We start from the raw sequence: 27,191 nt of genomic DNA, 5'->3' as shown, positions 1-27,191 counted from the left end.
GGCGGGTCTGTTGGGTGGCAGGTAGTGTCTTTTTGGAGCAGGGAGAAGGGAGAGTTGCAGGCAGAGGAGTTTTCCTTACCTTGGAAAGAGGAAAGTGCTTCCCTGAGCGACGGCAAGGAGGACAATTTTCAACAGTCAAAGCAAACAAACTTGGATTTAACATGGCATGCTGTGCAACTTTTTTATTTAATCCGGAAGAAACACCAGAGCTGGGGGACTTATCTACCTCCAGCTGCTTTGGGGCTACAACTCCCATCATCCCTGAACATTGGTCATGCTGTCTGGGGCTGATGGGATGTGGAGTCTTGTAACATCTGGAGGTCCACGCAGGTTCCCTACCCCTGATTTGCAGAATGCACAGGAATTACCGGAACAAAGGAATGATAGCTACTTTTTCTAGCAGAATTTGAAGCACAGAGGCAGCTGTTGGGGGGGGGGAATTTGACCCTTTCCCTGCCAACTCCACATAAGATGCAGCCATGGTCCCTTCCAAATTTATGGCAGATCAACACTGACAGCTTAAATACCCTCTGGAGGAAGGGCAGGCTATAAATTTAATAATGAATAAATAAAAGTGTCTGTACACCTTGTCCCAAGTTTTTAAGACAGTCCTTCTCAGGAAAGGATAATCAAACCAGGCTTCTCTTCACATGCAGACACATGAAACATGTTAATTCTACCACAAATCAGAGAACCGGCCATTGTGGGTTACCTGGCTTCTGTCAATTTTTCAGACATGCATTACCAGCTTCCCGCAGCTAACTTTGACCAGACTACGTTTTCCCATCTGGGCCTTCTTACTTGGGTGCTTGGCCACAATTGCACTACAAAATGGAGGGCAACTCCCTTCCACCCCTCAAAGAATGAAAACAAAAACATTTGACCGTTGCAATGCAAGTTGGGTTACTGAAAGACAGAAGTCAGCTGAAAGAGAAGAGGAGGAGGACAAAAACCCAACGCAAAACACCGAAACTAGTGCATCTTGAAGCACGCTTGCGATTAAACAGATACCAAGGACTCCTGAGCTGTTAAGCGTGTTTTAGCTCCTATTTTTAATAAATCCGATTCAGCCATTAATAAAATCCTGCAGCCCAACTGCAAATAAATAGGCTCGTCCATTCCGCGATCCACCTCTCCCATCCCATCCCTATTCGCTTGCAGTTCTGTTCTAAGCAAACAGGCTCCTCTGATTTGCCACTAGAGTCGTCTGGCTTTCTCGCCTCTTTGTCTTCTTGCTCCTCTGTCGGATTTTCCAGCATAAGGCGCTCAACGCCAGCAAAAGGAGTCCGGAGGACAGGATGACCAGCCCAAGCACGGAGATGATGGATCCATGGGAATTGAAGCTGTACGCCACCGCTGTGACCACCACCCCGGCGATGAGGATCACCACCCCAAACGGGATCGTGCAGCGGTAGCAGGAGAGTTCGGTTCCCCCCGTGGCGGCTGTCAGCCGGCACTCGCTCACCAGAGGCACGGCTGTCACCCTGCAGTCATTGTTGTTGCACTTTTCCAGCGTTGCACACTGAGGACATTTGGAACCTCCCAAGATCTCTTTGATGGGCTCGTCGGTCATCTTGCAACTTCTGGTTGGATTTTGCGCGGCTGGAGGTAGACCGGGTGCTGTTGAAAACGTTTCAGCTGTGGAAAGGGGGGGAAAGCATTGGAATGGGTGAGTGTTTGAGGGTGGATTTTAGAATGATTCACCCAGACAATGGGGTGAAACTTTGGAATTTCTTCTCTCTGTAGGCTCAACCGCCAACAACAAAGGCTATGCACACATTAGCAGCTTGAAATGGTGAAGTACGGTCATTTAATTCACTGAAATTGTAAGTGCTTGCATGCATTACTATGTGCTTAAATTTGGTTGGCAACTGAATTCTAGAGAGTTCTCTAGTAGTTCTCATGGGATTGGCTAACGTTGGTCACATGGGACCATCTAGTGAAGGAGAGACTCCATTTTATGTGAAGCAAGATGACTGTGTTTTAGACTCCACTGTGAACACTGCTAAGTTGGATAGTGTGTTGGAGTGCTTCTTCTCAGCTTGAAAGAAAGAGAGCGAAGCTGCAGGAGAAAGTAAAAGAGGAAATCTCTCACAGGAGCTGCAAGGCATGGCCTAACTGAGATACAGAAGACTGAGTGCTGAGCTCTGGAAAGGAAGGAAAACATGGTTGTTTAGAAGCTAGATGAAGAGACTTGTAAGCCCATGCTTGGATGAGCATATGACTATAAATATTATGTTTTAATTCATCTAGAACAGGCATAGGCAAACTTGGCCCTCCAGATGTTTTGGGACTACAACTCCTATCATCGATGACCGCTGGTCCTGTTAGCTAGGTATGATGGGAATTGTAGTCCCAAAACATCTGGAGGGCCAAGTTTGCCTATGCCTGATCTAGAACGATACGTTTCTGCAAGTAATGTTTTTGAAAGTCTGGACATTGGTTCAATTCATTTTTTGCTACCCTTAATTCAACAGAAATGCAGAGAAGTTGTGTTTCGAGTTGCACTTTTATGTTGATGTACATAGCAGCGGGTTGGATGTCTCCACCCAATTGCTATAGACCTCAGCTTAACTGCAGCTTACTTATTGAATCAAATGGAAGCTGGTTTGATCTGAGGGCAGGTTTGATCAAACAGCAATATTTCTCAAGAAACCACAGGATAAATACGGATTGTGGCTAACATCCTGTGTCCACAGCTTCAAACACTGTGGGTGTCCCACTGGAGCCAGAGCAAAATACATACACAGCCCAAGTCTGGAGGTTCATAGTTCCTTGACAGTTATCCTGATTTTTAAAATTTCTCTCTCTCTTAAGTTATGAACATATATATCTGCTCCACCTCGGATCTATAGAAACCAATACCTTATTTTTGCTTCAAAACTGATAAGCAGAAGTTACCTAAATTTGTCCTTAGAGCGATAGATACATTCACATTTCTTAGACACATATATCTCAGCAATCAACAGTTTTAATACTCAGAGGCGATTTTAAAATGCAGTCCACTTTATCATTTACCGTGAATTAATGAAACTGAAACCCTTATGGCTTCTATATAAGAAGAGCATAGCTATGAAACACAGGGAGGGTTTTGTTTTACACAATAATACATCCAATATTGATGCATTTTAAAAACGAAGCCTATATACACTTCACAACCTTTTTTGCACACTCCCATTTCTCATCAGTCTTTGTTCTTGCCTGTTGCATAGTAAACTGCCATCACTGCCTAAATCATCAGATATCACCCGCTGGTCAGGAATAGTTGCCAAATAAGCAAGAACAAAGATTCATTTGCAATTTCCTAGGGCCCAGCAGCATTCAAGCTTGCTTAACTGCTTATCAAGCATTCCTTGCACACACACACAACCCCCCCCACAAGCTCATTTTCTGCAAATATTAATTCTGATTTCAGATTCTTTGATGGTGAGTCACAGAGTGACTATGGCGCTTGTTGTAGCTGCTTTTCTGTTCACTTCCATTTTAACTTGTTCTCAGAAAAAAACCTTTTAAGGCCATTTTGTTTCCACTTAAAAGTGGACTTCATTAGAAAAAACACACCATCTTTGATGAAAAATCTTGCCTTTTTGCGTTGCTACGTGGGATTAGAGAAGGAGCGGTGATCTGACCAATATTAGTTTTTGAGAGAGTTTCTTCCTTCTTGTTAAAAATGTGACACGTGGTAGACTTGTAAAATAGCAAAGGCCTTCTGGGAAATGATTTAAAATGAACTGAAGAAAAAATGTTTAAAATAACTTTTGTTAAAAAACCAGAGGCCTTCTTATTAGCTTTAACAGGAGAAGAATTACCGAAGGATAAAAAAGTACTGTTTATCTATGCGATGACGGCGACAAGAATGTTATTTGCTCAGGGATGGAAAAAAGAAAGAACCCCATCGAAAGAAGAATGGATAATGAAGATGATGGACTATGTGGAAATGGCAGGGCTGACTAGGAAGATCAGGCACCAAGAGGATGATAAATTCAACAAAGAATGGCATAACTTTGTAGAAATGTTAGAAGGACTGATATAGCACTTGTAATTTAAAACGGCAAAGGATAAAATGGAAGTGTAATAATTTAGATAAATGTCATTAGATGCAGTAAAAAAAAGGAAGATAAATTTTGGAAGCCAAGGGAGGCGTGGGGGGAAGTCTGGGGGTTCAGGGAACCCCATACAGGTACTGATATGGACTATGATTTAATGTAAACGTGTGTGTAAAAAAATTGTTGGGTTTTTTTTTGAAACTTTGAAAAAAAATGGAAAAAAAATGTGGCATTGTTCTGGAAATTCTTGCATGCTTCTTTCAAGAAAAATCCTGGCTAGTTCCGAGGTTCACAACAGATATTTAACCCTCTCAACTATTCCACAATCAGAACAAATTTTCAATTGGGTTTATTGAAGACGACTAAAGTCATGGTAAAAGAGACCTTATTGCACCCTGACAAGTTTCTTCATCACAGTGAGTGTGCTGCAAAGTGTATTGCTGCAGGTGATCACCACAAGCTATGTGCCATGTAGATTTAGCAGGCAACAGAGAGAATCTAACGAAGACTTTTGTTAGCACAGAAGGATGTTCCAATTCTATTTTGGACAATTTGGGTTCATATGCCATGTAGTTCCTTTGCCCTTTTATGCCTAGTACACACACCTCTTTTTGGAGAATGGATTGCTGCTCTTAAAGCAACATGATCACCAAGTCTGTTGTCCAGCTGCTAACTTTTGATGGGCAAATTCAAGAGCTCAGTCCTTCCTTTTTAAGGTCATTTGTCTTTAAAATGGACTTGAACTGGACACAGCAGCCCTTTAAATAGAGGATGCCTTCAAGCAGAGGACTGTGCTCTGTAAAGAACACTGGGCAGGCACCCTTCACAGGGAAAGATGGTTCCCAGCAAAAAAAAAACACCAAACCCAAAGGTTTTCTATCACTTATCCCTCCATGATGGAAAGGAATCGCCAAGAATGAGGCTATATGAGAGTCAGGCCTGCAGCCGCCACTTGCAGTGCCATGAAAGCAGCATTCCCCATTATGCAGCTATAACATTACAGGTCTTGAACATGGGACAGTTCAGTCAGCAGAGCATGAGATTCTTGATTTCAGGGTTGTCGGTTTGAGCCCCATATTGAGGTAAATATTCCTGCATTGCATGAGGGCTGGTCCCTTCCAGATCTACAATTCTATGGTTCTACGACAGCAGTGCTGAGGGATGAGAGACCATGCAAAAAAAGGGGGGAGGGGCTTCCTTGGCATAGGAAAGAATGTAGGAAATGCACTTGAAAGGGGATGCTCAACTACTGCAATGTGCTCCACGTGGGGGGCTACCTTTGAAGGTGATCCGGAAACTACAACTAATCCAGAATGTGGCAGCTAGATTGGTGACTGGGAGTGGCCGCCGAGACCACATAACACCAGTCCTTAAAGACCTACATTGACTCCCAGTACGCTTCCAAGCACAATTCAAAGTGTTGGTGCTGACCTTTAAAGCCCTAAACGGCCTCATCCCAGTATACCTGATGAAGCGTCTTCACTCGCATTGTTCAGCCTGGACACTGAGGTCCAGCGCCGAGGGCCTTCTGGCGGTCCCCTCATTGTGAGAAGTGAGGTTACAGGGAACCAAGCAGAGGGACTTCTCGGTAGTGGCGCCTGCCCTGTGGAATGCCCTCCCATCAGAAGTCAAGAAATAAACAACGATCTGACTTTTAGAAGACATCTGAAGGCAGCCCTGTTTAGGGAAGTTTTTAATGATTGAAGTTTTATTCTGTTTTTAGTGTTCTGTTGAGAGCCGCCCAGAGTGGCTGGGGAAACCCAGCCAGATGGGTGGGGAATAAATAATATATTACTACTACTACTACTACTACTACTACTAGTAGTAGTAGTAGTGGAGCTATCCAGGCATGGATGCAACATATAAAGGGCACCTAGAGGTTGCCCATCTGATTCTTCAATAGATACATCTCTTGGAAATCGTTTTATGGTAGGGATGCCCAAATTGTGGCATAGGTGCCACAAGTCTACGTAGCTTAAAAGGGTCTGTGGGCTTAGCTATGTCACAGAACTAGACCTATAGATTCCTGCGTATCTTTCCAGAGTTACAGCTCAGGAGGCTAGAGGCATCTCAGAACAGAATTGCTTTGGGGTTCCACATATAATTCTGGTGGCAGTGACCCAGTAGTGCTTTATCATAGGTAAAGGTAAAGGTCCAGTTGTGACTGACTCTGGGGTTGCAGCGCTCATCTCGCTTTATTGGCCAAGGGAGCCGGCGTACAGCTTCCGGGTCATGTGGCCAGCATGACTAAGCCGCTTCTGGCGAACCAGAGCAGAAGGTAAACGGAAACGCCGTTTACCTTCCCGCTGGAGTGGTACCTATTTATCTACTTGCACTTTGACGTGCTTTCGAACTGCTAGGTTGGCAGGAGCAGGGACCGAGCAACGGGAGCTCACCCCGTCGTGGGGATTCAAACCGCCAACCTTCTGATCAGCAAGCCCTAGGCTCAGTGGTTTAACCCACCAGTGCTTTATCACACCCTCTAACAAAAATAGGGACGTCCTATTCCAATAATAATAATAATAGTAATAATAAGAATAATAATAATACTTTGCCCATCTTGTACCCTACACCTGTACGTAAGTTCAGTGCACTTACTCTCAGTTAAGTAAGCAGCCCGAGCATCTTTGCAAATGAGAAGGGACAGGGAAATCTGTGTGCTTGTGTTTGGTAAAGCTCTGTCTTTCGACTCCAAAGCACACACACCTGCTTTCCTATCCCTTCTCCTGCTGTTTTGACAACTTTTATTTCCACAAATTGCCCAGGCAGAGGGGGAAAAGGGGGCACACAGCACCTATTTGGGATGGCATATTACTTTAGGTAGCTCCAGCTTAGCGAGTGCTAGACTTGACCAGGGTTGCCAGCTGTCAACAGAGAGATCCTCCTGTTTGCTTCCAAAATTAAGAAACAGCAAGCAACCAACACACCACTACCTGTATCCACCTACCTCATCCATAGGAAGTCCATGACGGCTTGGCTTGGTGAGCAAAGAGATAAACTTGAGGGTATGTTCTGGAAATCTTCACTGGGTTTCCCACCACCACCTCTTCTCCCAAACACCAGAAATAAACCAATTTTATGTGGCTTCCTTTTCTTTTTAAAACCAGACAGAGGACGAGATAGAGAGGTGACCTAGGAAGGAAGAAGATGTGATGTTAGAACTATATAGTTATACGAAAGTACCTTTTATCATATGTGGTGGATGTGCAAAGCAATAAAAAAATTCTAGGAGATGATATATAAAGAAATGGAAAAAAATGTTTAAAATAACTTTTGTTTAAAAACCAGAAGGCTTCTTATTAGTTACAACAGGTACTGAGATGCCAAAGGATCGGAAAAGATGTATGCAACAACAGCCGCACAGGTGCTATTAGTCCAGAAATGGAAGGAAGAAATAACCCCAACCAGAGAAGAATGGCAAACCAAGTTGATGGACTAGGCTGAAATGGCAAAACTGGGAAGCTTAGAAATCAAGAGGACAATTTTTTTAAAAAAAGAGTGGGAAAAGTTTACATTCTATTTACATTGTAAGCAGGTTAAAATGTTAGCAGGATTTTAACCACACTTGTAAACTGATGGACAGCATGGACAATTTGGAAGGATAAAACTTGGATAGTATTGGTACGCAGTTGTAAATATTACTATTAGGACCCATGGAAGGGATAGGGGGAAGTCAGGAGATTCAGAGCAATCTCGATATTTGGATTTTGAATTGCTTCCTGTTGTATGTTTACATTTTCTAAAATCAAACAAAAAATATATTAAAAAAAGAACTCTATAGTTATATGAACCATTCAACACCATTCCATGTAAGAAAAGTTCTGTTGCTTCACAGTGGGTAGGAAACACATACTTTAGGATCTCTCCTTCCTCAAATGTGGGGTTCAGGGATTTTCCGTAATAAAATACCACTTTGTGAAGGATTCTCTGGAATCAAATATTGCCAGATCTCCCTCCCCACCCACGGGAATCACCCTGATTCCAGGCTATTTCCAAAACTCAGTAGAACATTTTCCTCTAGAAGTTCATAGAACAGACATCCATAGCTCCACAAGTTCCATTGTTCATGTTGTGTGGCCTGCTATTGCCTTCCTTCTTAATAATAATAATAAATTATTTATACCCTGCCCATCTGGCTGGGTTTCCCCAACTACTCTGGGCGGTTTCCAACAGAATATTAAAATACAATAGTCTATTAAACAGTAAAAGCTTCCCTAAACAGCGCTGCCTTCAAATGTCTTCTAAAAGTCTGGTACAGTGGTACCTCGGGTTAAGTACTTAATTCGTTCCGGAGGTCCGTTCTTAAACTGAAACTGTTCTTAACCTGAAGCACCACTTTAGCTAATGGGGCCTCCTGCTGCCGCCGCGCCGCTGGAGCAAGATTTCTGTTCTTATCCTGAAGCAAAGTTTTTCACCTGAAGCACTATTTCTGGGTTAGCAGAGTCTGTAGCCTGAAGCGTATGTAACCTGAAGCATATGTAACCCGAGGTACCACTGTAGTTGTTTTTCTCCTTGACATCTGGTGGGAGGGCATTCCACAGGGCGGGTGCCACTACCGAGAAGGCCCTCTGCCTGGTTCCCTGTAACTTGGCTTCTCGCAGCGAGGGAACCGCCAGAAGGCCCTCGGCGCTGGACCTCACTGCTCACCATAAAGCTTTCCAAATAATTCTTCCCACAAGCAGCCTTATCTGACAAAGAGATACAGCATTCTTCCAAAAGACTTGTTTATTGAGGGTTCAGCCTGATCTGTTTTCAGGGCAATGAGGCCACGCTGTCTATTTAATAAGAATTCACTCCGATTTGTATGATGGCGGCGCTTGAAAGCGAGTGCTAACTCACACTTTCCTGAGCACACCTCCACTGTGCAAAAATCAGATTTTTTGAGGGGAGTAGCAACAGCTTGGAGGCAATCACTGGGAGAAGAGGGAACACGGGTGATTCCAGTATTGCAGTGCGCTGGACTAGATGGAGTTGGGCCCCTTCCAACTCTACAATTCTATGATTGCCCTTTCCCTAACCACACATCCTTGCAGTAGTCAGAATAAAAGGTTCGTATTTCCCTCTGTGCAGGAAGAAGCCCAGCACTGGAGTAGGACTGGGAGATATCTACTTATCAACATAGCAATGTATCACCAGCTAAACATTGTGATATACGGATATATCACTTTGTCTGAAATAAGGATGGAATTATGTAGAGGTGAACACAAACCCATTACGAAATTTTTTTCCTTTCCGCATCCATACCCCATTTAGTGGCAGCAGCAGGAAGGTGCAGAAATAACACTGAGAAGGTTATTTTCTTTTTAAGTTACTGAAAATAAATGTGGCAGTCTGTTGCTGCAGAAGACCAAGTGTCCCTATTTTCCAGGGACAGTCCCAGAGTTACAGAAGCTGTCCCAGTTTCTGATTTGATCCTGAAATGTTCCGCTTTTCCTTAGGACATCCCTATTTTCATCAGAGAAATGTTGGCAAGTATGGAGCTATGCCATCCACAAGCCAAGGAGATTAGTAATTATACAACCTTTAGAAGACATCCGAAGGTAGCCCTGTATAGGGACGTTGTTTAATGTGTTATTATGTTTTTATATATGTTGGAAGCCGCCCAGTCAGATGGGCGGGGTATAAGTAATAAAATTATTATTACTATTATGGAATAGGACGTCCTTATTTTCATCGGAGAAATGTTGGAGGGTCTGCTGCAGAGGAAAAGAGCTTGAAATGCAGAAATGCAATTATCGTAGAATGGGATAAGCAACGCTTCAAAACATTGTTGCCTGTTGAAATAATTGATTATAGTTTCAAGGATGCCTTGGTCACAGATACCGTATTTTTTGCTCTATAAGACTCACTTTTTCCCTCCTAAAAAGTAAGGGGAAATGTGTGTGCGTCTTATGGAGCGAATGCAGGCTGTGCAGCTATCCCAGAAGCCAGAACAGCAAGAGGGATTGCTGCTTTCACTGTGCAGCAATTCCTCTTGGTGTTCTGGCTTCTGAGATTCAGAATTTTTCTTCTTCTTGTTTTCCTCCTTCAAAAACTAGGTGCGTCTTGTGGTCTGGTGCATCTTATAGAGCAAAAAATACGGTATTTCCCATCCTTGGTCAGAAAAATCCCCGAGGTAGTGCTGGAAGAAGCACAGCACTAAAGTTAGATTCCATGGGTCCTCCACAGGTTGTCTCTAGAATACAAACAAACACACACACACACACACTATCATGAAAAAACATTCATTCCTAACAAACACCCCAGCCCTAAGCCATGCCCCATTGGGTGGCAGTTTAGGAGAAGACCCTGTTTAAATGCAACATGTTTAAGAGATTTCTTCAGCCACCTGCGCTTCGACGAGCCAGAACTCCGGGCAGACACTTTTCCGTGACACATCTCAGCCAAGAGAGAGCCAAAGCGATTGTCAACAGGAGCAACAGCTGTGAAACCGCCAGGCAGCCGGGTTAACCTTCTGAACCAGCAAAAGATTTGTTACTAAGCTTACTCGACATTCCTTTGGTACGCATGTGTGGTTCCGAGGGATTGTTAGGGCCATTTCAACACGGCAGCCGGCGCAAGCTGGAAAGGTGTGGGATATTCAAGAGGAAGAGCAACATTCAGCGCCGTGACCGTTAGTAGCTCAGTGGCAGAGCCTCTGTTTGGCAGGCAGAAGGTCCCGATCCCTGGCAACTTGAGGTAGGGCTGGGAGTGACTCCTGCCTGAAACCCCGGACAGCCATTACCAGTCAGTCAGTGTACACATGACTGATGAACTAGTGGTTCTGATATTCAGTGGTACCTTGGTTCTCAAACGCCTTGGTACTCAAACAACTTGGAACCCAAACACTGCAAACCCGGAAGTAAGTGTTCCGGTTTGCGAACTATTTTTTGGAAGCTGAGTGTGCTCCATTTTGAGTGTTACACTTCCGTTTTGAGTGTTACACTGACGTCTGTCTGCTTTTGCTATTTATTTTGTGTTTTTGCAGCTTTCTTTTTTGTGTGTGACTGTGTGGAACCCAGTTCAGCTACTGATTGATTGATTGTGTGACTGAAGTACATTGTTTATTGCTTTCATTTTATGGATCAATAGTCTCGCTAGATAGCAAAATTATTGTTATATTGCTGTTTTAGGGGTTGTTTTTAAAAGTCTGTAATGGATTAATCCATTTTGCATTACTTTCTATGGGAAAGCGCACCTTGGTTTTGGAACGCTTTGGTTTGGGAATGGACTTCTGGAACAGATTAAGTTTGAGAACCAAGGTACCACTGTAAAGCAAATCCCCATGTTCCTAGCACACATGATACGTCCCAAAGGAGCAGCCTTAATAGTGGTCATTGGAGGAAAACATTAATCTGTCCTTCCTTTCCCATTGTGGTTCTCGAAACTGCACAGCTGAATTGTCTACGAGAGCTTAAATAACTGAAATAGTAGTGCAAAATGGGCCTCCTTTATTCCGCTGGGTCGTGTTTCTTTTATTTTGCTGAGTCATGTTTCCTCGCTCTGCTCCAGCAATTCATCCTGGCAGCCCTGATACACACCTGGATCTTCTATACCCTCCCGGTCTACCCTGTTCATTTCAATGGAGGAAGCAGCTGCTTAAGAGGCCCCGAGTTCCTTTCCCAGACAAATCTATGAAATTTAGGGAAGATAAGTTACACCTTTAGGGGAAGGGACTGTATGTAGCTCCAAGACAGAGCACATACAAAAGATCTATCTTAGATTTTCAGTTTAAAAAATCCAGATAGCACCCCAGAGCCTTGCTGCTGGCCAGAATGGGAAATGCTGGACTAAGTGATCCTATTGATGCTTTTGAATTATGGTGTTGGGGGAGACTCTGGAGAGTCCCATGGACTGCAAGAAGATCAAACCTCTCCATTCTGAAGGAAATCAGCCCTGAGTGCTCACTGGAAGGACAGATCCTGAAGCTGAGGCTCCAGTACTTTGGCCACCTCATGAGAAGAGAAGACTCCCTGGAAAAGACCCTGATGTTGGGAAAAATGGAGGCCACAAGGAGAAGGGTACGACAGAGGACGAGATGGTTGGACAGTGTTCTCGAAGCTACCAGCATGAGTTTGACCAAAGTGCGGGAGGCAGTGGAAGACAGGAGTGCCTGGCGCGCTCTGGTCCATGGGGTTACGAAGAGTCAGACACGACTAAATGACTAAACAACAACAAGGAGTTTTAAATGCAAGTTCAGGATTAGGTACACTGCCATTGACATCCCTGTTCCACGGAGTGCTGTTCCTTAATATTCTGTTCCAAGTAAATGTGTTTAGGATGAGGGTTATCCATCACCCAACCTGCAAACAAAACAAAGCCCTGCTATGATGCCCCAACGAACGCAAAAGAGTGGAGCATGTCAATGAGACACGATCTATTTTCAATCACGATCAGGGTTTATAGGACAAGACTCTCCCTCTACCTCACAGGCAAGCCAAGTCGAGGGATGATTCAAATACCTATGGAAAGTTCAGCAATCACTTTTTTTAGACTCAGAGGAACTGACTCCCAAGCAGAGATCGTCAGCACACTTTTGGGCTGGCGCACATGTGTGCACATATTCTGTCTTGCGCCACCAAAACATAGGAGTGGCAGACCTGTAAAGATGCCACCCAGCACCCACTTGCTGGGTGGCATGTCCTTGCTAGCAACAGGAGCCATTTGTGCACATGGTGCGCCATTCAGGTTTAGTCATGTAGTGCCAGCCACAGGACTTTGAAGCAGCTGTTGGTCACACCCACACCAGACATTTAAGCTCTCTTATACCCAGGGCAAACATGTTGTGAAGAATCCCGTATAAAGTATCCATCTGTCATGGATCAGCCCAGTATACCTGAAGGAGCGTCTCCACCCCCATCGTTCAGCCTGGACACTGAGGTCCAGCTCCGAGGGCCTTCTGGTGGTTCCCTCCCTGTGAGAAGCGAGGTTACAGGGAACCAGGCAGAGGGCCTTCTCGGTGGTGGCGCCCGCCCCGTGGAACACCCTCCCTTCAGATGTCAAGGAAAGAAACAACTATCTGACTTTTAGAAGACATCTGAAGGCAGCCCTGTTTAGGGAAGTTTTTAATGTTTGATGTTTTATCGTGTTTTTAATATTCTGTTGGGAGCCGCCCAGAGTGGCTGGGGAGGCCTGGCCAAATGGGCGGGGTATAAATTATTATTATTATTATTAATAATAATGCTTGAGTTGAGATTCCTGCAGGGGATTGGACTAAATCACCCTTGGGCATCCCTTCCAACTCTATGATTCTGTTTGCATAATATGCAACTGCACCTAAGGTCTTGGGAAAACCAACTTAAAGGCAATATAGGACAATATGTCATTCACATGTAACAGACACCATTTCTCCCTGTGAAAATCCAGACACAAAAAGGTTTTTGAGCTTTTTGTTTGGCAAAGTTGTTACTTTTGAGGGGGGAAGTTGTTGAGCTTTTGCACAATCCCCCCCCCCCCATGAAGGTTCCCTGCCCGCCGGAAAATCACCCCCCAAAAGCACCATTTCCAATATGGGCTGCCATACCCCCGTCATTTTTGCAGCTTTCCGAAAATTCCGCCCAGACGCCATTTTTGAAGGACAGATCCCGGCTATGTCGGTAAAATTCTGGACCTAGGGCGGCCCTGTTTAAAACCAAGCCGATAGGTGTTTCAGTGCTAGCATAAAGGAGAACCACGTGGCTGAGATGAAACTGACCAGCCTCGAGGCAAAATGTGAGATGCAATCTGTCAGTCTCAGTTCACTAGCTAGTACAGAAAATCCCAAAAGACAAAAGGTTTAAGGATGTCTGAGGAGGCTGGAGACAAAGCAGAGCTTCCAGACAACCCTTTTATCAAGCTTTTGTTCAGATTTGTTTACTAGATGTAGGTGATGTTGTGTCAAATCGGGGTTTTCTAAACTTGGACTACAACTCCCATCATCCCTAGCTAGCAGGACCAGTGGTCAGGGGTGATGGGAATTGTAGTCTCAAAACATCTGGAGTCCCAAGTTTGGGAAACCTGGTGTCAAAGGAGGGGTTATCTCATGTTATGAATGCAGTAGGCATTACTGTCATCTCTAGGTGGTGCTGGGAACATCTCCTGTCTGAAATCCCAAAGATCCACTGCAAGGCAGCACAGAACAGAGATGGGGAATCAATGGTCCTCTAGATGCGGTGAGACTACAGATCCCAGTGCCTCTGAACGTTGGCTCTGTTGGCTGGGGCTTTGGGGAGTTGTAGTCCAGCAAATTCTGGAGGGCCCTGGTGCATACAGAACTTTGCTAGATGAACCAATGGTCTGACTCAGTATAAAACAGCTTCCTGTGTTCCTAGATGTAGACCTAGTCAGTTTGGATGGGACCCAGCTGAAGAACCCCAAGCAGAACGAGCATTGAGTACATAGCAGTAAGCACTTTCAAATTTCACCAATTTTATAAGCGGTAATCAACTAGGAATAAATGGAGCACTGATTTATGCGTCAGGACTGATTCAGGAGAGGTAATATAGAACAGGCGCAACGGGAGTTAGGACGATAAATATTGCTTTGACATATGCAAGATTGTCACTGACTGCGCATTTCAAGGCATGTCTACTCAGATTGTAAGCGCTATTTAGTTCCATGAGTCTTATTTCCAGGTAAGTGGGAACACAATTGCAGCCAACAGCTGCAACCTTAAGCATATTTACTTGGAAGTAATGCCCCACTAATGAAGTAAGAAATTTTTCTTCTGAGAGATTTCAGTCTGAAAAGCACTGTTTCCTATGTCTTCCTGCCACGACACTCCATGTGGGTTCAGAACACGCTTCTCTAATCTATTCAGTGTCCTTCTAATGGCCACATTATTTTCTTCACCCAAGGCCAGAGGCAGATAATAGCTGGCTTTTCAGAAGGCTGCGGTGGTCCATAAGGCATTCATCTTGTCCCACTGTCATCTCCCGTCAGGAAAGTTTTGCAGATATTTTGCAGAGTTTTACGGACAGGGGTTGTGGCGGGATGATTGTGACCACCAAAATGGATCTAACCTTATGATATTCTGGAGAGGGTGAGGAGTGGGTTCTATCTTCAGCCCCCTTTCAGATTTGCCCTAGTACCATCTAAGCTGTCCCTCCATCACCTGCAAAATCCCTTCTAACCAACCTTTGCTATACATTCTCAAATGTCTCCTTATACTCCACAAGAACTGTATGAACTAGACCGCAAGTCCTCCGGGCATTTATGTCTCCTATAATGTGCCCTACACATTCCTGGGGCTACAGAACATTAAATCATCATCAAGAAAATCTGTGGTCACCCCAGAACCTGTTTTCAGGCTAGGGTGTAGCCCTGGGGGTATTTGAAGCACTGAGAAAGTCACTGAGCACATGCAGAGTAAATCTCCATGACTAACTACAACACTCTGCACCTTTGAAAGAATGTGAATTGCCACTTGTGTCCTTGCTCCTCTTTAAAAATACAAAGATCCAGTAAACAATAAGCAACAAGAAGAAGAAGAAGACCCTTGCTGGGTGTAACAGTTGCCTGCAGTTTTAATGTGATCGCATGCAACTTACTCAGAAGTAAGCTCTATCCATGAAACTTACTCCTGACACAGTCTGCATGGGCTTGCAGCCTTAATGCTATAATTAGAGCAGTAGTATTTGTATGGGGAAGGGAGAAGGAGGTTAAATTGCTTTTCCGCTTACCCACTTAAAAACACACACCAATAAATAAAACAGAGACCTGTTGCTTTTTAAGAAAATTGTAACGTACAGGAGAGTTTCCATGCCATCTCCCTTGCTCCTTGCTTGGCAACCACAATCCCCTCCCCCCCAAAACACACACACACACACACACACACACACACACACACACTTTTTGATCATTTGATGTCAGGTGATTTGAGCCACATGTCTACCGGATCAGATCTTTTTGTTGAGCGTAGCCCTGCATACTTGGTTTGTTGGGAGGTGTCCTTGTACACCACAATACAAGCATTAAAAGTAAAAGTTCATGCCCCCCCCCCTTTCCCCTAATCTCAAAAAACAAAATAAAATAAGACCACTCTGGTCCTGTGTGTGCTGCAGGATGAAAACTGCTAAACTGTTAGGACAGTAACATAGAGAAATGCAGAATATTTAATATATTTCTCAAGGCGACAAGAGACCTGGGTTCAATAATAAGATTCTAATGGGGATTCATAGGGAAAGGGTTTTTATATTTGGTCAGTCTCTCCCTCCCATGGTTCTAGTAGAGAAGCCAGTTCTGAAAACACAGGCTTAGCTCTCCCAGGGCATTAACTTTTAGGAAATTCTCTTTCGAGGTTCGAATTCAATTATTACAGTAGCAACCATAAGTTCCAGTCCCACGTGTGTCTACTCAGAAGTAAGTCCCATTGTGTTCGATGGGGGCTTACTGTCCAGTAAGTCGCCCTACGTTTGCAATCCTATGCATACTTACCTGGGAGTAAGCCCCGCTGCACACAATGGGACTTACTTCCGAGTAGACTGGCAGACGATTGCACTGTTGGGAGCCCAAAAGGGGGAGAGTGTAAGAGGACTAGGAAACCAAGAAATCTTGGAGGGATGGGGGTGGTCTCTTTTTCCCAAGCCATTAAGAAAAGTGCTCGCTGCCCAATTTATCTCTCATTTGAACACTCCACCACCATCGAAGTTTATCACAAGCACATCGTTTCATAAGAAAGAAAGAACGTCGTTTTCTCTTATAGTATCATAGCATGGCATTTTGATATAAAGTCCAGGAAAAGTGAAATTTGGAGTTGGCGCGGGTACTAATAATAATAATAATAATAATAATAATAATAATAATAATAATAATATATTTATTTATTTATGTATTTATTCCCCACCCATCTGGCTGGGTTTCCCCATCCACTCTAATACTTCCACCGCTTTTAAGAAGCAGAAAAGGCGAAATACAATAGCAAACGAAGAGCGGGGAGAGAAGGAAAATAAATAGACCCACTTTCAAAAGCTCCGATGCGATGAATATTCTCCCATTCAGCAAATGCTTGGCAGATCTCCGCCGACGCTTCTGGCGCTGGGCTCCCTCCCTCGAGCGCGACCAACAGCTGGAGCAAAAAATAATAATATATATATAAAAAAATTGGAACAAAAATAAGAATCAAAAAGGGACAAAATCCAGCCAGCCGTGCGCGCAGCTTACCTTCGCTCGCTCGGAATGCCACTGGGCAGACACTTGTCCGGCAGCGCGAGAAGAAGGGGAAGCAAGGGACCGTAAACAAACTGCTGAGCCGGAGTTTAAAAAAAAAAGTGGGAGAGAGGAAAAGATCAAGGGACCGGAGACAATTTCACAGGATTAAAGGAAAGTTGTGTGGGAGGGAACATACACTCATCATTGGTAGCACTGGCCTGATTGGGGGGCTGTGCAAAAGGGGGAGGCGCCACAGAAAGACGTTTTGCAGTAGAAAAGGAAAATAGATCCTTTGTTTTGTTGCCTGACTCTGAGATAGGGAGGAGAGAGAGACAGAAAGTTCAGAATGGTTCATTTTAGGGGCTCCCCCAGAGGAGGGTGTTTAACATTTAGTTCCGCTGCGTGTGTGTAACCCGTACATTAGGGTACCCTCCAACATTGCTCTGATGGAAATAGGGACAGCCTATACAGTCATAAGGTAAAGGTAAAGGTAAAGGGACCCCTGACCATTAGGTCCAGTTGTGGCTGACTCGTCTCGCTTTATTGGCCGAGGGAGCCAGCGTACAGCTTCTGGGTCATGTGGCCAGCATGACCACGCCGTTTACCTTCCCGCCGGAGCGGTACCTATTTATCTACTTGCACTTTGATGGGCTTTTGAACTGCTAGGTGGGCAGGGGCTGGGATCAAGCAACGGGAGCTCACCCCATCGCGGGGATTCGAACCGCTGACCTTCTGATCGGCAAGTCCTAGGCTCTGTGGTTTAACCCACAGCGCTACCCGCGTCCTGTGGGTCATACCTCGGGATAAATACACTTCAGGTTGAGCGCTTCCGGGTTTCACCGCTTGTGCATGCGCAGTCAAAATGACGTCAAGCGCATGCGCATAAGCGGTGAAACGTGACCCAAGCACACACGCTGTTGCGTCTTGCGTTCCATTCAGGATGCGAACGGGGCTCCAGAACGGATCCCGTTCGCATCCCAAGGTACCACTGGATTATTATTGGGGATGCAGGTCGCACTGTGGGTTAAACCACAGAGCCTAGGACTTGCCGATCAGAAGGTTGGCGGATCGAATCCCTGCGACGGGTTGAGCTCCCGTTGCTCGGTCCCAGCTCCTGCCAACCTAGCAGTTTGAAACGGCGTTTTCGTGCACTGCTCTGGTTCGCCAGAAGTGGCTTAGTCATGCTGGCCACATGACCTGGAAGCTTTATGCCGGCTCCCTCGGCCAATAAAGTAAGATGAGTGCCACAACCCCCGATTCGGCCACGACTGGACCTAATGGTCAGGGGTCCCTTTACCTTTACCTATATTATTATTATTCTCCACCATCTGACGATTGCTCCAACCACCCTGAGCAGCTTTCAACATATATAAAAAACATAATAAAAATAATAACTTATTATTTACACCCTGCCCATCTGGCTGGGTTTCCCCAGCCACTCTGGGCAGCTCCCAACAGAATATTAAAAACAGAATAAAACATCAAACATTAAAAACTTCCCTAAACAGGGCTGCCTTCACATGTCTTCAAAAAGTCAGATAGTTGTTTATTTCCTTGACATCTGACGGTTGGGAGCCACTACCGAGAAGGCCCTCTGCCTGGTTCCCTGTCACCTCACTTCTCACGGGGAGGGAACTGCCAGGGAGGGAGCTGGACATCAGTGTCCGGGCTGAACGATGGGGATGGAGATGCTCCTTCAGGTATACTGGGCTAAGGCCATTTAGGGCTTTAAAGGTCAGCTCCAACACTTTGAATTGTGCTCAGAAAGGTACTGGGAGCCAACATGAAACATTTTTTAAAACTTCCATATACAGGGCTGCCTTCAGATGGCTTTGGGGGTCAGATAATTCCATTCCCTCTGACGCTGATCGCACAAGCTAACCCTGCGCACTGCCAGGCTCCCCATAACACTTACATGCCCAGCTGATATCAGGGCAAAGTTTTTCCTCAGGTACCAATGTTTGCAGGTCAACCTCTGCCAAGTCTTCTTATTTGGTGATAACTTGTAGCCGAGTAAGATTGTCTTCCATGAACACAGCCTTTATCAGTGAGTCTGTAAATGAATGTGGAGGCCAATTTTGGATCCACACGTCCTTCCACAGTGGGGACATAGGTTTCCGGACAAGAGTTGATCATGGTGAGGGTTTGCCAAGCATGCCTTCCTCTTTCTCCCTTTTGGCCTGAGTTTGAGCATCTTCAAAGTCCATGACACCTTTGGTAAGTGGGGAAGGATCTTCCCCAGTCAGAGGAGGGGCTATTCTTCCTAATGATCAGTAAGAATCCCATTTATTGTCATTTGAACCAATGAATCAACAGCAAACAACAGCAGCAAGCTCCAAATTTGCTGCAAATCTGTGTGACAGGGCTTCAAGTACTTGATGGTTGCTATCATATCTCAGCGGCCTCTTTTCTAGGCTAAACATTCTCTGCTTTTCAGCCTTTTTTCTCTCTTTTTTAATTTTCAAAGAGCTTTATTGAAACTTAACATATATACCTAATAACCCAAATTCCCAATGATTCCCTCACATAAAATATCTAAATTACAACAGCTGCATAATTATACACAATTCTAAAACCCAACCCAACCCCACCCCTCTACTTCTCTCCACAGCAATTCAACTTCTTTATATTTCTTTCTACCTTTTTTCCCTTGCACTCTTTAATAAATTATTTTTGTTAAATTCTGATTTTTCCTTCTTTCTTTATTGGTTTTGTTATTGCTTACGTTTTTTATTCTAAGCCTATTAACATGTCATTTTTAGAACAATATTTTGACATACAATCTTCAAAATACTTCCACTCCGTTCTTAACTTTTGATTTGATTGATATCTTATAATTGAAGTTAATTTTGCCAATTCTATATAGTCTCTTAATTTATAAATCCACTTTTCTTAAAGGGCTCACCATTATTGTCACCAGCGTCTAAAAAAGAGAGAAAAAGTTTAGGGGTACTCTCATTTTCCTACTCATATTGAAATACTGCCCCTCAATGAGGCCAAACTTAGATTCACAAAATGTTTAGGGGTATGCATACCCCAGAAAAAAATATATAGATAGATAGATGATAGATAGATAGATGATAGATAGATAGATAATAGATAGATAGATAGATAGATAGATAGATAGATAGTTTGCTTCTGCCACACTCTGGATTCTAAGCAGTCCTGTTTTCACTTCATTTCCATCACCACTCACCACCGGAGTTTGCTATTAGAAGAAGTTGCGTCAAAAGGGAAAACATGCAAACAGGCTTCTACCCATCTGCTCAGTCGGAAATAAAACCGGTTCCCTCCTTCCTGCCTGACCTGCCATTTTACATAGTGCATTCCAAGTATGTCAGACTCTTCACAATCACACACACTTGTTTGTTTGTTTGTTTGTTTTGTATAACGCCCCATATCCATAGGTCTCAGGGCATTTCACAACACAAAGTTACAATATTAAAGCAAAAAATACAGAATATAAATAATCAAATCAATCAACAATACACAGGTATACAAACTAGTAAAAAGCTAGTAAATACAGTGGTACCTCGGGTTACATATGCTTCAGGTTACATACTCCGCTAACCCAGAAATAATACCTCGGGTTAAGAACTTTGCTTCAGGATAAGAACAGAAATCGTGCTCCTGCGGCGCAGCAGCAGCAGGAGGCCCCATTAGCTAAAGTGGTGCTTCAGGTTAAGAACAGTTTCAGGTTAAGAACGGACCTCCGGAACGAATTAAGTACTTAACCTGAGGTACCACTGTAAGTGAATCAAGATGATGATGATGATGATGATGATGATGATGATGATGATGATACTGCTGACCAGGAATACTCTCCGATATCCGACATTTCACTGCCCCATTTGCAGCTGGCAAAACAAAAATTGGGGAGGAACATTTTGGTGAATGGGAGATTTAGGAAAAAATGTGGGCTTTGATAGTAATGGTGCTTCTCTGTATGACTGGTGGTCACTATTTTTTATTTCCCACAAATCCTACAGGAATGATACCAGACCACCACCAACTGCAGAGGAGCATGGTCCTCAGTGATGAGGGGCTGGGGAACTCTTCCTTTCTAAATTCTGAGCCACAGATTTATTTTTGGGCTCAGCGACAGTGCGTTCAGGGCTCATGTCCGGTATTTTGGGGGCTCTTGGGCAAGCCATTGGACCCCATTAATCTGGAAGACATGGAGCTTGTATCCTCTCACATTACCTCTGGCTTCCTAAGCTGCTCTGAGAAAGATCAGCACAGTGGTGCTCTTAGAGCAATATATTCTTCAGGACAGAACCGGTCCTACCATTAGGCAAAGTGAGGAGGCAGTGGATACTAGCAGGCAAAGTGCTGGAGGGAAGAGATGTCTTGCATCCCATAAGCTAGTCAGTTTCCCCTTGGATGCAGTGGAAGATGCTGTCCTGTCACCTCCAGAGAAATGAGATTCAACAACCGATCTGGTCAGCTTCTGTATGTGCAATAAGTCAGTCAGTCAAGTTTATTGCTTATAGCCAAAGGCTGCTGCAATGTATACAATGTCATTCAGTAAAATATATACTAGTTTGATACACAAACTTAAAACATTTACATTGTCAAAACATGACCTAATCTGCACAAAGCTATAATATACAAATTGAAACATTAGACAATAAAATTCATAAGCTAAAATCACCGAGGGGCAACTAATATATTAAATAATACAATAGACAATTATGTACAAAGATTAGTGAGAAAGATACAGCTTGGTGTAAGGTAAAGGGACCCCTGACCATTAGGTCCAGTCGTGACCGACTCTGGGGTTGCGTCGCTCATCTCGCTTATTGGCCGAGGGAGCCGGTGTACAGCTTCCGGGTCATGTGGCCAGCATGACTAAACCGCTTCTGGCGAACCAGAGCAGCGCACGGAAACACTGTTTACCTTCCCGCCGGAGCGGTACCTATTTATCTACTTGCACTTTGACGTGCTTTCAAACTGCTAGGTTGGCAGGAGCAGGGACCGAGCGATGGGAGCTCACCCAGTCATGGGGATTCGAACCGCCGTCCTTCTGATCGGCAAGTCCTAGGCTCTGTGGTTTAACCCACAGCGTCACCCCTGTCCCACAGCTTAGTGTAGATGGGGTCAAATAAATTCATCTCCTTTACAGTTGATAGCTATCTCGGCTATATAATTTTTTCAAATTTTCCTGGCGGCAGTTGCAAAAAATGCTACACGCCAGGTCACATACTTATCTATGTCTGCGAGGAGATAAAGAATGTCAGAAGGGTTCTGGCCAGGGGACCTTGTCGTTATAGGTGTCAAAAACTGTTTTCTTGCTTCATTATATAAGGGGCAGTGTAAAATATAATGCGTAAGGTCCTCTAATTCAGGGCATCCCCTAATACAAACACGTTCATTTACTGGTACACCTCTATGTCTCCCATCTCTATAAGCAGAGTTTATTGTATTTAATCGTAACTCTGTAAAAGCTTTCCGGAGTTGTACAAAAGTCAATGCACTGAAGTAAAACATATGTTCATGGGCCTCTCTAAGTTTAAAATATAATGGGGTGCACGTGGATCGGTACATGGAGATTAAGTCATTTTTAGTAGCCACTGCCCTTATGGTCCATTGAAGCCCTGGTAAGTTTTTTGAACTTTGATAGTCTCTGGAGCTGGTCTCATATGCCATGCGGTTTCTAGTGCAAGGGCTTCAAATCATATCGATCTGCATTTTTGTCACGGCTGGCTGGCCTCAACGAGGAGAAAGAGGGAACGTGACTTGTTTGCCAAAATGCTTGCATAAATCCTCATGGCAACATGGAAAGGGGAGGTGTTCACTCTTCCACAAGTAGCATAGGAAGTTTGGAATGGGAAATTCCCAGCAAGGGCCAGGAGGCAGAATTTAAAAAGGTCTGTGTGAAAGCAAGGAGCAAGTCTTTTATTTCTCACTGCGCTGTCTGCCAGATGCAATAAAGTCAGTGCCTGGATTTAATAAACTCCCCCTTGTTATTAAGAAAACAAGGTCTCTTTTCCTGGAAAACTAACAAATCCAAGGATAGGGTGTAACTTTTCATAATCATGATTTGTTTCGAGTGCTTTGTGAGAATGCCAAAAGACCCTTTGAAATACCAAATGTTTTCCAATTAGGCAGACGTAAGGAGACTGGAACCAATGCAGCTGACACTGGATTTAGGTGGCTTCAATTCTTCTTAAAAGAACAATGTTGGGTTGTTGTTTTCTTTTAATGAAACAAAACACCAGCTTTGCAAACGGTTACACAAAATAAGCCCCAGAGTAGGACCAAATCAAATTGAGGCCCCTGCTGTGGTGCAATTATGCGGGAATTAAGAGACCTGCAGATATGGCTAGTTAGTTCAAGGCAGCATTCAAACTTTAATCCCAGACTTTACCTCTTTGACTTCTCCTGCTTCATTGACTCCGTATTGTTTATGGCAGGGATGGAGAACCTCCTTATGAAACAGCTGAGGGCCATGAGGTTTTCATCCCTGATCTACAACTACAAAGCTACTAGGTCTACTTTTCTTCTTCTAAAACCCAGTCCTGTTCCAAGGCTATGTATACACACTTTAATAAAGCAAGCAAAAAACACCACCACCTTAGTCCTCCTATCTCACTGAGGTTTATATCTCCACTTTTTGATCAAGTGGCCCCTTGCCCCTGTTTTCCTTTTTTTTTAAAAAAATAATAATATTTATTAAAGTTTTAAAGGTTACAAAAAGAAAAAACAAAGAACACCATATTAAACAAAAACAAAACATCACATCACAATAATGAAAAAGAAAAAAAAGAGAAAAAAGAAAAATAAACAGAAAAATAAACACAATTAAAAAAAACCACAACAAACCTTCCCATAACTTATCTTTCATTCACTTGTTTCCTTGACCTCCTCACACCTCCCTTTTTTGTATTCTAGTTCGGGTAGCTATTTCAGCAAATCCTTTCCATCTTTTCCAATTTTTGTCCTTATCTTACTATAATGTAACTTTACTTTCCCTCTTTTCACCAATTAACAGTCTGTTTTTTCTTAATCCTTTATAACATTTCTGCTAAAACCACATAACTTCATTCCAACATCTTCCTAACATTCCTTAATTTTACAATGTTTCTGTAAATAAACTTTAAATTTCTTCCAATCTTCTTCCACCAACTCTTCTGAATGGTCTCGGATTCTGCCGGTCATTTCCGCCAATTCCATGTAGTCCATCACCTTCATCTGCCATTCTTCCCGGGTGCGTAGATCTTGTGTCTTCCAGTACTTTGCAATAAGTATTCTTGCTGCTGTTGTGGCATACATAAAGAAAGTTCTATCCTTCTTTGGCACCAATTGGCCGACCATGCTCAGGAGAAAGGCCTCTGGTTTCTTCAGGAAGGTATATTTAAATACCTTTTTCATTTCATTATAAATCATCTCCCAGAAAGTCTTAATCCTTGGGCATGTCCACCAAAGGTGAAAGAATATACCTTCCGTCTCATTACATTTCCAGCATTTATTATCGGGCACATGGTAAATTTTTGCAAGCTTGACTGGTGTCATGTACCACCTGTAGATCATTTTCATTAGATTCTCTCTTAAGGCATTACATGCCGTAAACTTCATACCTGTGGTCCATAACTGTTCCCAGTCAGCCATCATAATGTTGTGTCCAACATCTTGTGCCCATTTAATCATAGCAGATTTCACCGTTTCATCCTGGGTGTTCCATTTCAACAGCAAGTTATACATTCTTGACAAGTTCTTAGTTTTGGGATCTAACTAATTAACTAATTTTATAATGAACGATTTTAGAGTGTTGTTTGTGCTGTGCTTTTGTACTGTTTTGTTGTTGTTAGCCGCCCTGAGCCCGGCTTCAGCTGGGGAGGGCGAGATATAAATAAAATTATTATTATTATTATTATTATTATTATTATTATTATTATTAACAGTTCTGTTTCCCTTGCCCCTGTTTTCCTCATCCCCCTTGCCTTCATCACCCCATTCCTTTGGACTTGACCACCTATTCTTCCTCCTGGGCTCCTCTGCCCGAATCCAACTCTATCCCTTTGCACTTTGGCAGCACTTAAAGAAGCCATTAGGTCCAGTCGTGACCGACTCAGGGGTTGTGGCGCTCATCTCGCTTTATTGGTTGAGGGAGCCGGCGTACAGCTTCCAGGTCATGTGGCCAGCATGACTAAGCCGCTTCTGGTGAACCAGAGCAGCGCACAGAAATGCCATTTACCTTCCCGCCAGAGCGGTACCTATTTATCTACTTGCATTTTGACGTGCTTTCGAACTGCTAGGTTGGCAGGAGCAGGGACCGAACAAGGGGAGCTCACCCTATCGAACCGCCGACCATCTGATCAGCAAGTCCTAGGCTCTGTGATTTAACCCACAGCACCACCCGCATTATTAGACTCCTAAAAACACCAGAAGACTGCATGAGCCTACAGGTCTCAGCAATGATCACCTTGTGCAAGATTAATTTACCATTGATAGGCAAGGTCTCTGGGCACATTGTGGCATCCCGACAGTGGGTTAGCCAGGTGTTTTTGAATGAAACCTATTATTCAGATCTATTCCAATCTGGCTTCTGGCCTGGTCTGGGGGGCCAAAACCAGGATACCCTATGCTGAGTGATGGATAGCGGGAATGTGACCCGGATGATTCTTCTGCACTTCTCAGATGTGACTCATCTTTCTGAATGGCATTATTTGCTAATTATTTACCTTTCCATGGAGGTGCAGGTTACTGCAACAGCAAAGGCGACATTTTTCTACCTTTGCCACATTAAGCAGTTGGCCCCTTACCTTTCCCACCCTGATCTGGCCACAGTGATCCATGCAACAGTCATCTCCAGGATTGACTACTGTAATTCGCTCTACGCGGGACTGCCCTTGAAGCTGTCCCAGAAACTCCAGCGGGTGCAGAATGCTGCAGCGAGGCTCCTCACAGGGTCTCTGCCATGGGAGTATATTCACCCAGTGCTCTTCCAGCTGCACTGGCTCCCGGCGGAGTCCAGGGTCAGATTTAAGATGCTGGTTTTGACCTTTAAAGCCCTTCACAGCCTAGGACCCTTGTACCAACGGGACCGCCTCTCCCGGTATCCCCCATGGAGGACCTTAAGGTCCATAAATAGCAACATCCTAGAGGTCCTGTGCCCTAAGGAAGTTAGATTAGCCTCAACCAGAGCCAGGGCCTTTTTGACACTGGCTCCGGCCTGGTGGAACGCTCTGTCTCATGAGACTAGGGCCCTGCGGGATCCGATTTCTTTCTGCAGGGCCTGTAAGACAGAGTTGTTCCGCCTGTCCATTGGCTCAGAATCAATTTGATTCCCTTCCCCTCTTTCTTTTTCCCTTTCTCCTCCTGTGATGAGGCTGCATTTTAATGTTTTAATGTTGAATTTTAATCTTGTTTTTAAAGTTGTATTTCAATCAACTTGTTTTTATTATTGGTTGTTAGCCGCCCTGAGCCCGGTCTTGGCTGGGGAGGGTGGGGTATAAATAAAATTTATTACTATTATTACAATTATTTATTTTAAAGCTTCTAAGGTAGCTTTCAAATAACAACAACGCACATTTGAATACACAGCAACATCAACATATAAGGACAGTTGGCCAGAGGGAGAAAGAGGGACCCCAGTTGAAGCAGCCTGTGGTGATTTCTGTGCCTGCCCTTCCTTATCTCCTTCCCTTCCCACTGGGAGTGCGAGGCACTGTACTGCAGTGGCCTGAGTTATTCCTGCTGGATCAACTTCCCAAAGGTAGTGCTAGGGAACTGCTGTTCCACTTCATGACCTTTGAACTATAGGCTGTCACAAGTTCCTCTTTTTCAACATCTGCATCAGGGATGGGGAGCCTGTGGCCTCTGAGACACTGCTGCACTGCAGTTCCCATCATCCCTGACCACAGGCCATGTAGGCTGGGGGTGATAGGAACTGGGAGCCCTTTTGGAGGGCAACTGTTTCCCCATCTCCAATCTAAATGAAAACTGCTGTGTGAGGTTATCTGGAGGCTGCAAATGGTCAAACAAAGGCAGTTATGCACAGCACCAATTGGGCAGCACATGTGTTGTCATGAACCT

The 27,191-nt window shown here is 44.1% G+C and overlaps 1 protein-coding gene across 2 annotated transcripts; it reads right to left on the bottom strand.

Annotated features, from left to right (window-relative positions):
• Positions 1-167: 167 nt before the first annotated feature.
• Positions 168-17,321, bottom strand: TMEM100 (transmembrane protein 100). Of its 2 annotated transcripts, none has more exons than XM_083599052.1 (4): positions 17,166-17,321; positions 16,961-17,070; positions 6,994-7,178; positions 168-1,638 (listed from the first exon to the last, which is right to left on the bottom strand). In XM_083599052.1, the coding sequence occupies exon 4, from the start codon at positions 1,571-1,573 to the stop codon at positions 1,169-1,171; it is 405 nt and encodes a 134-aa protein (XP_083455178.1). In that variant the 5' UTR covers positions 1,574-1,638; positions 6,994-7,178; positions 16,961-17,070; positions 17,166-17,321; the 3' UTR covers positions 168-1,168. The 2 variants fall into 2 exon arrangements, with proteins under 2 accessions (XP_083455178.1, XP_083455177.1); XM_083599051.1 differs by having other exon boundaries at positions 16,965-17,070.
• Between the last annotated feature and the right edge of the window lie 9,870 nt (positions 17,322-27,191).

This window comes from Podarcis filfolensis, assembly GCF_964270895.1.
Source record: "Podarcis filfolensis genome assembly, chromosome: 2".
Taxonomy (NCBI): Eukaryota; Metazoa; Chordata; class Lepidosauria; order Squamata; family Lacertidae; genus Podarcis; species Podarcis filfolensis.
Note: the sequence above shows the minus strand (reverse complement) of the source record. Positions and strands in the feature narration are given on the sequence as shown.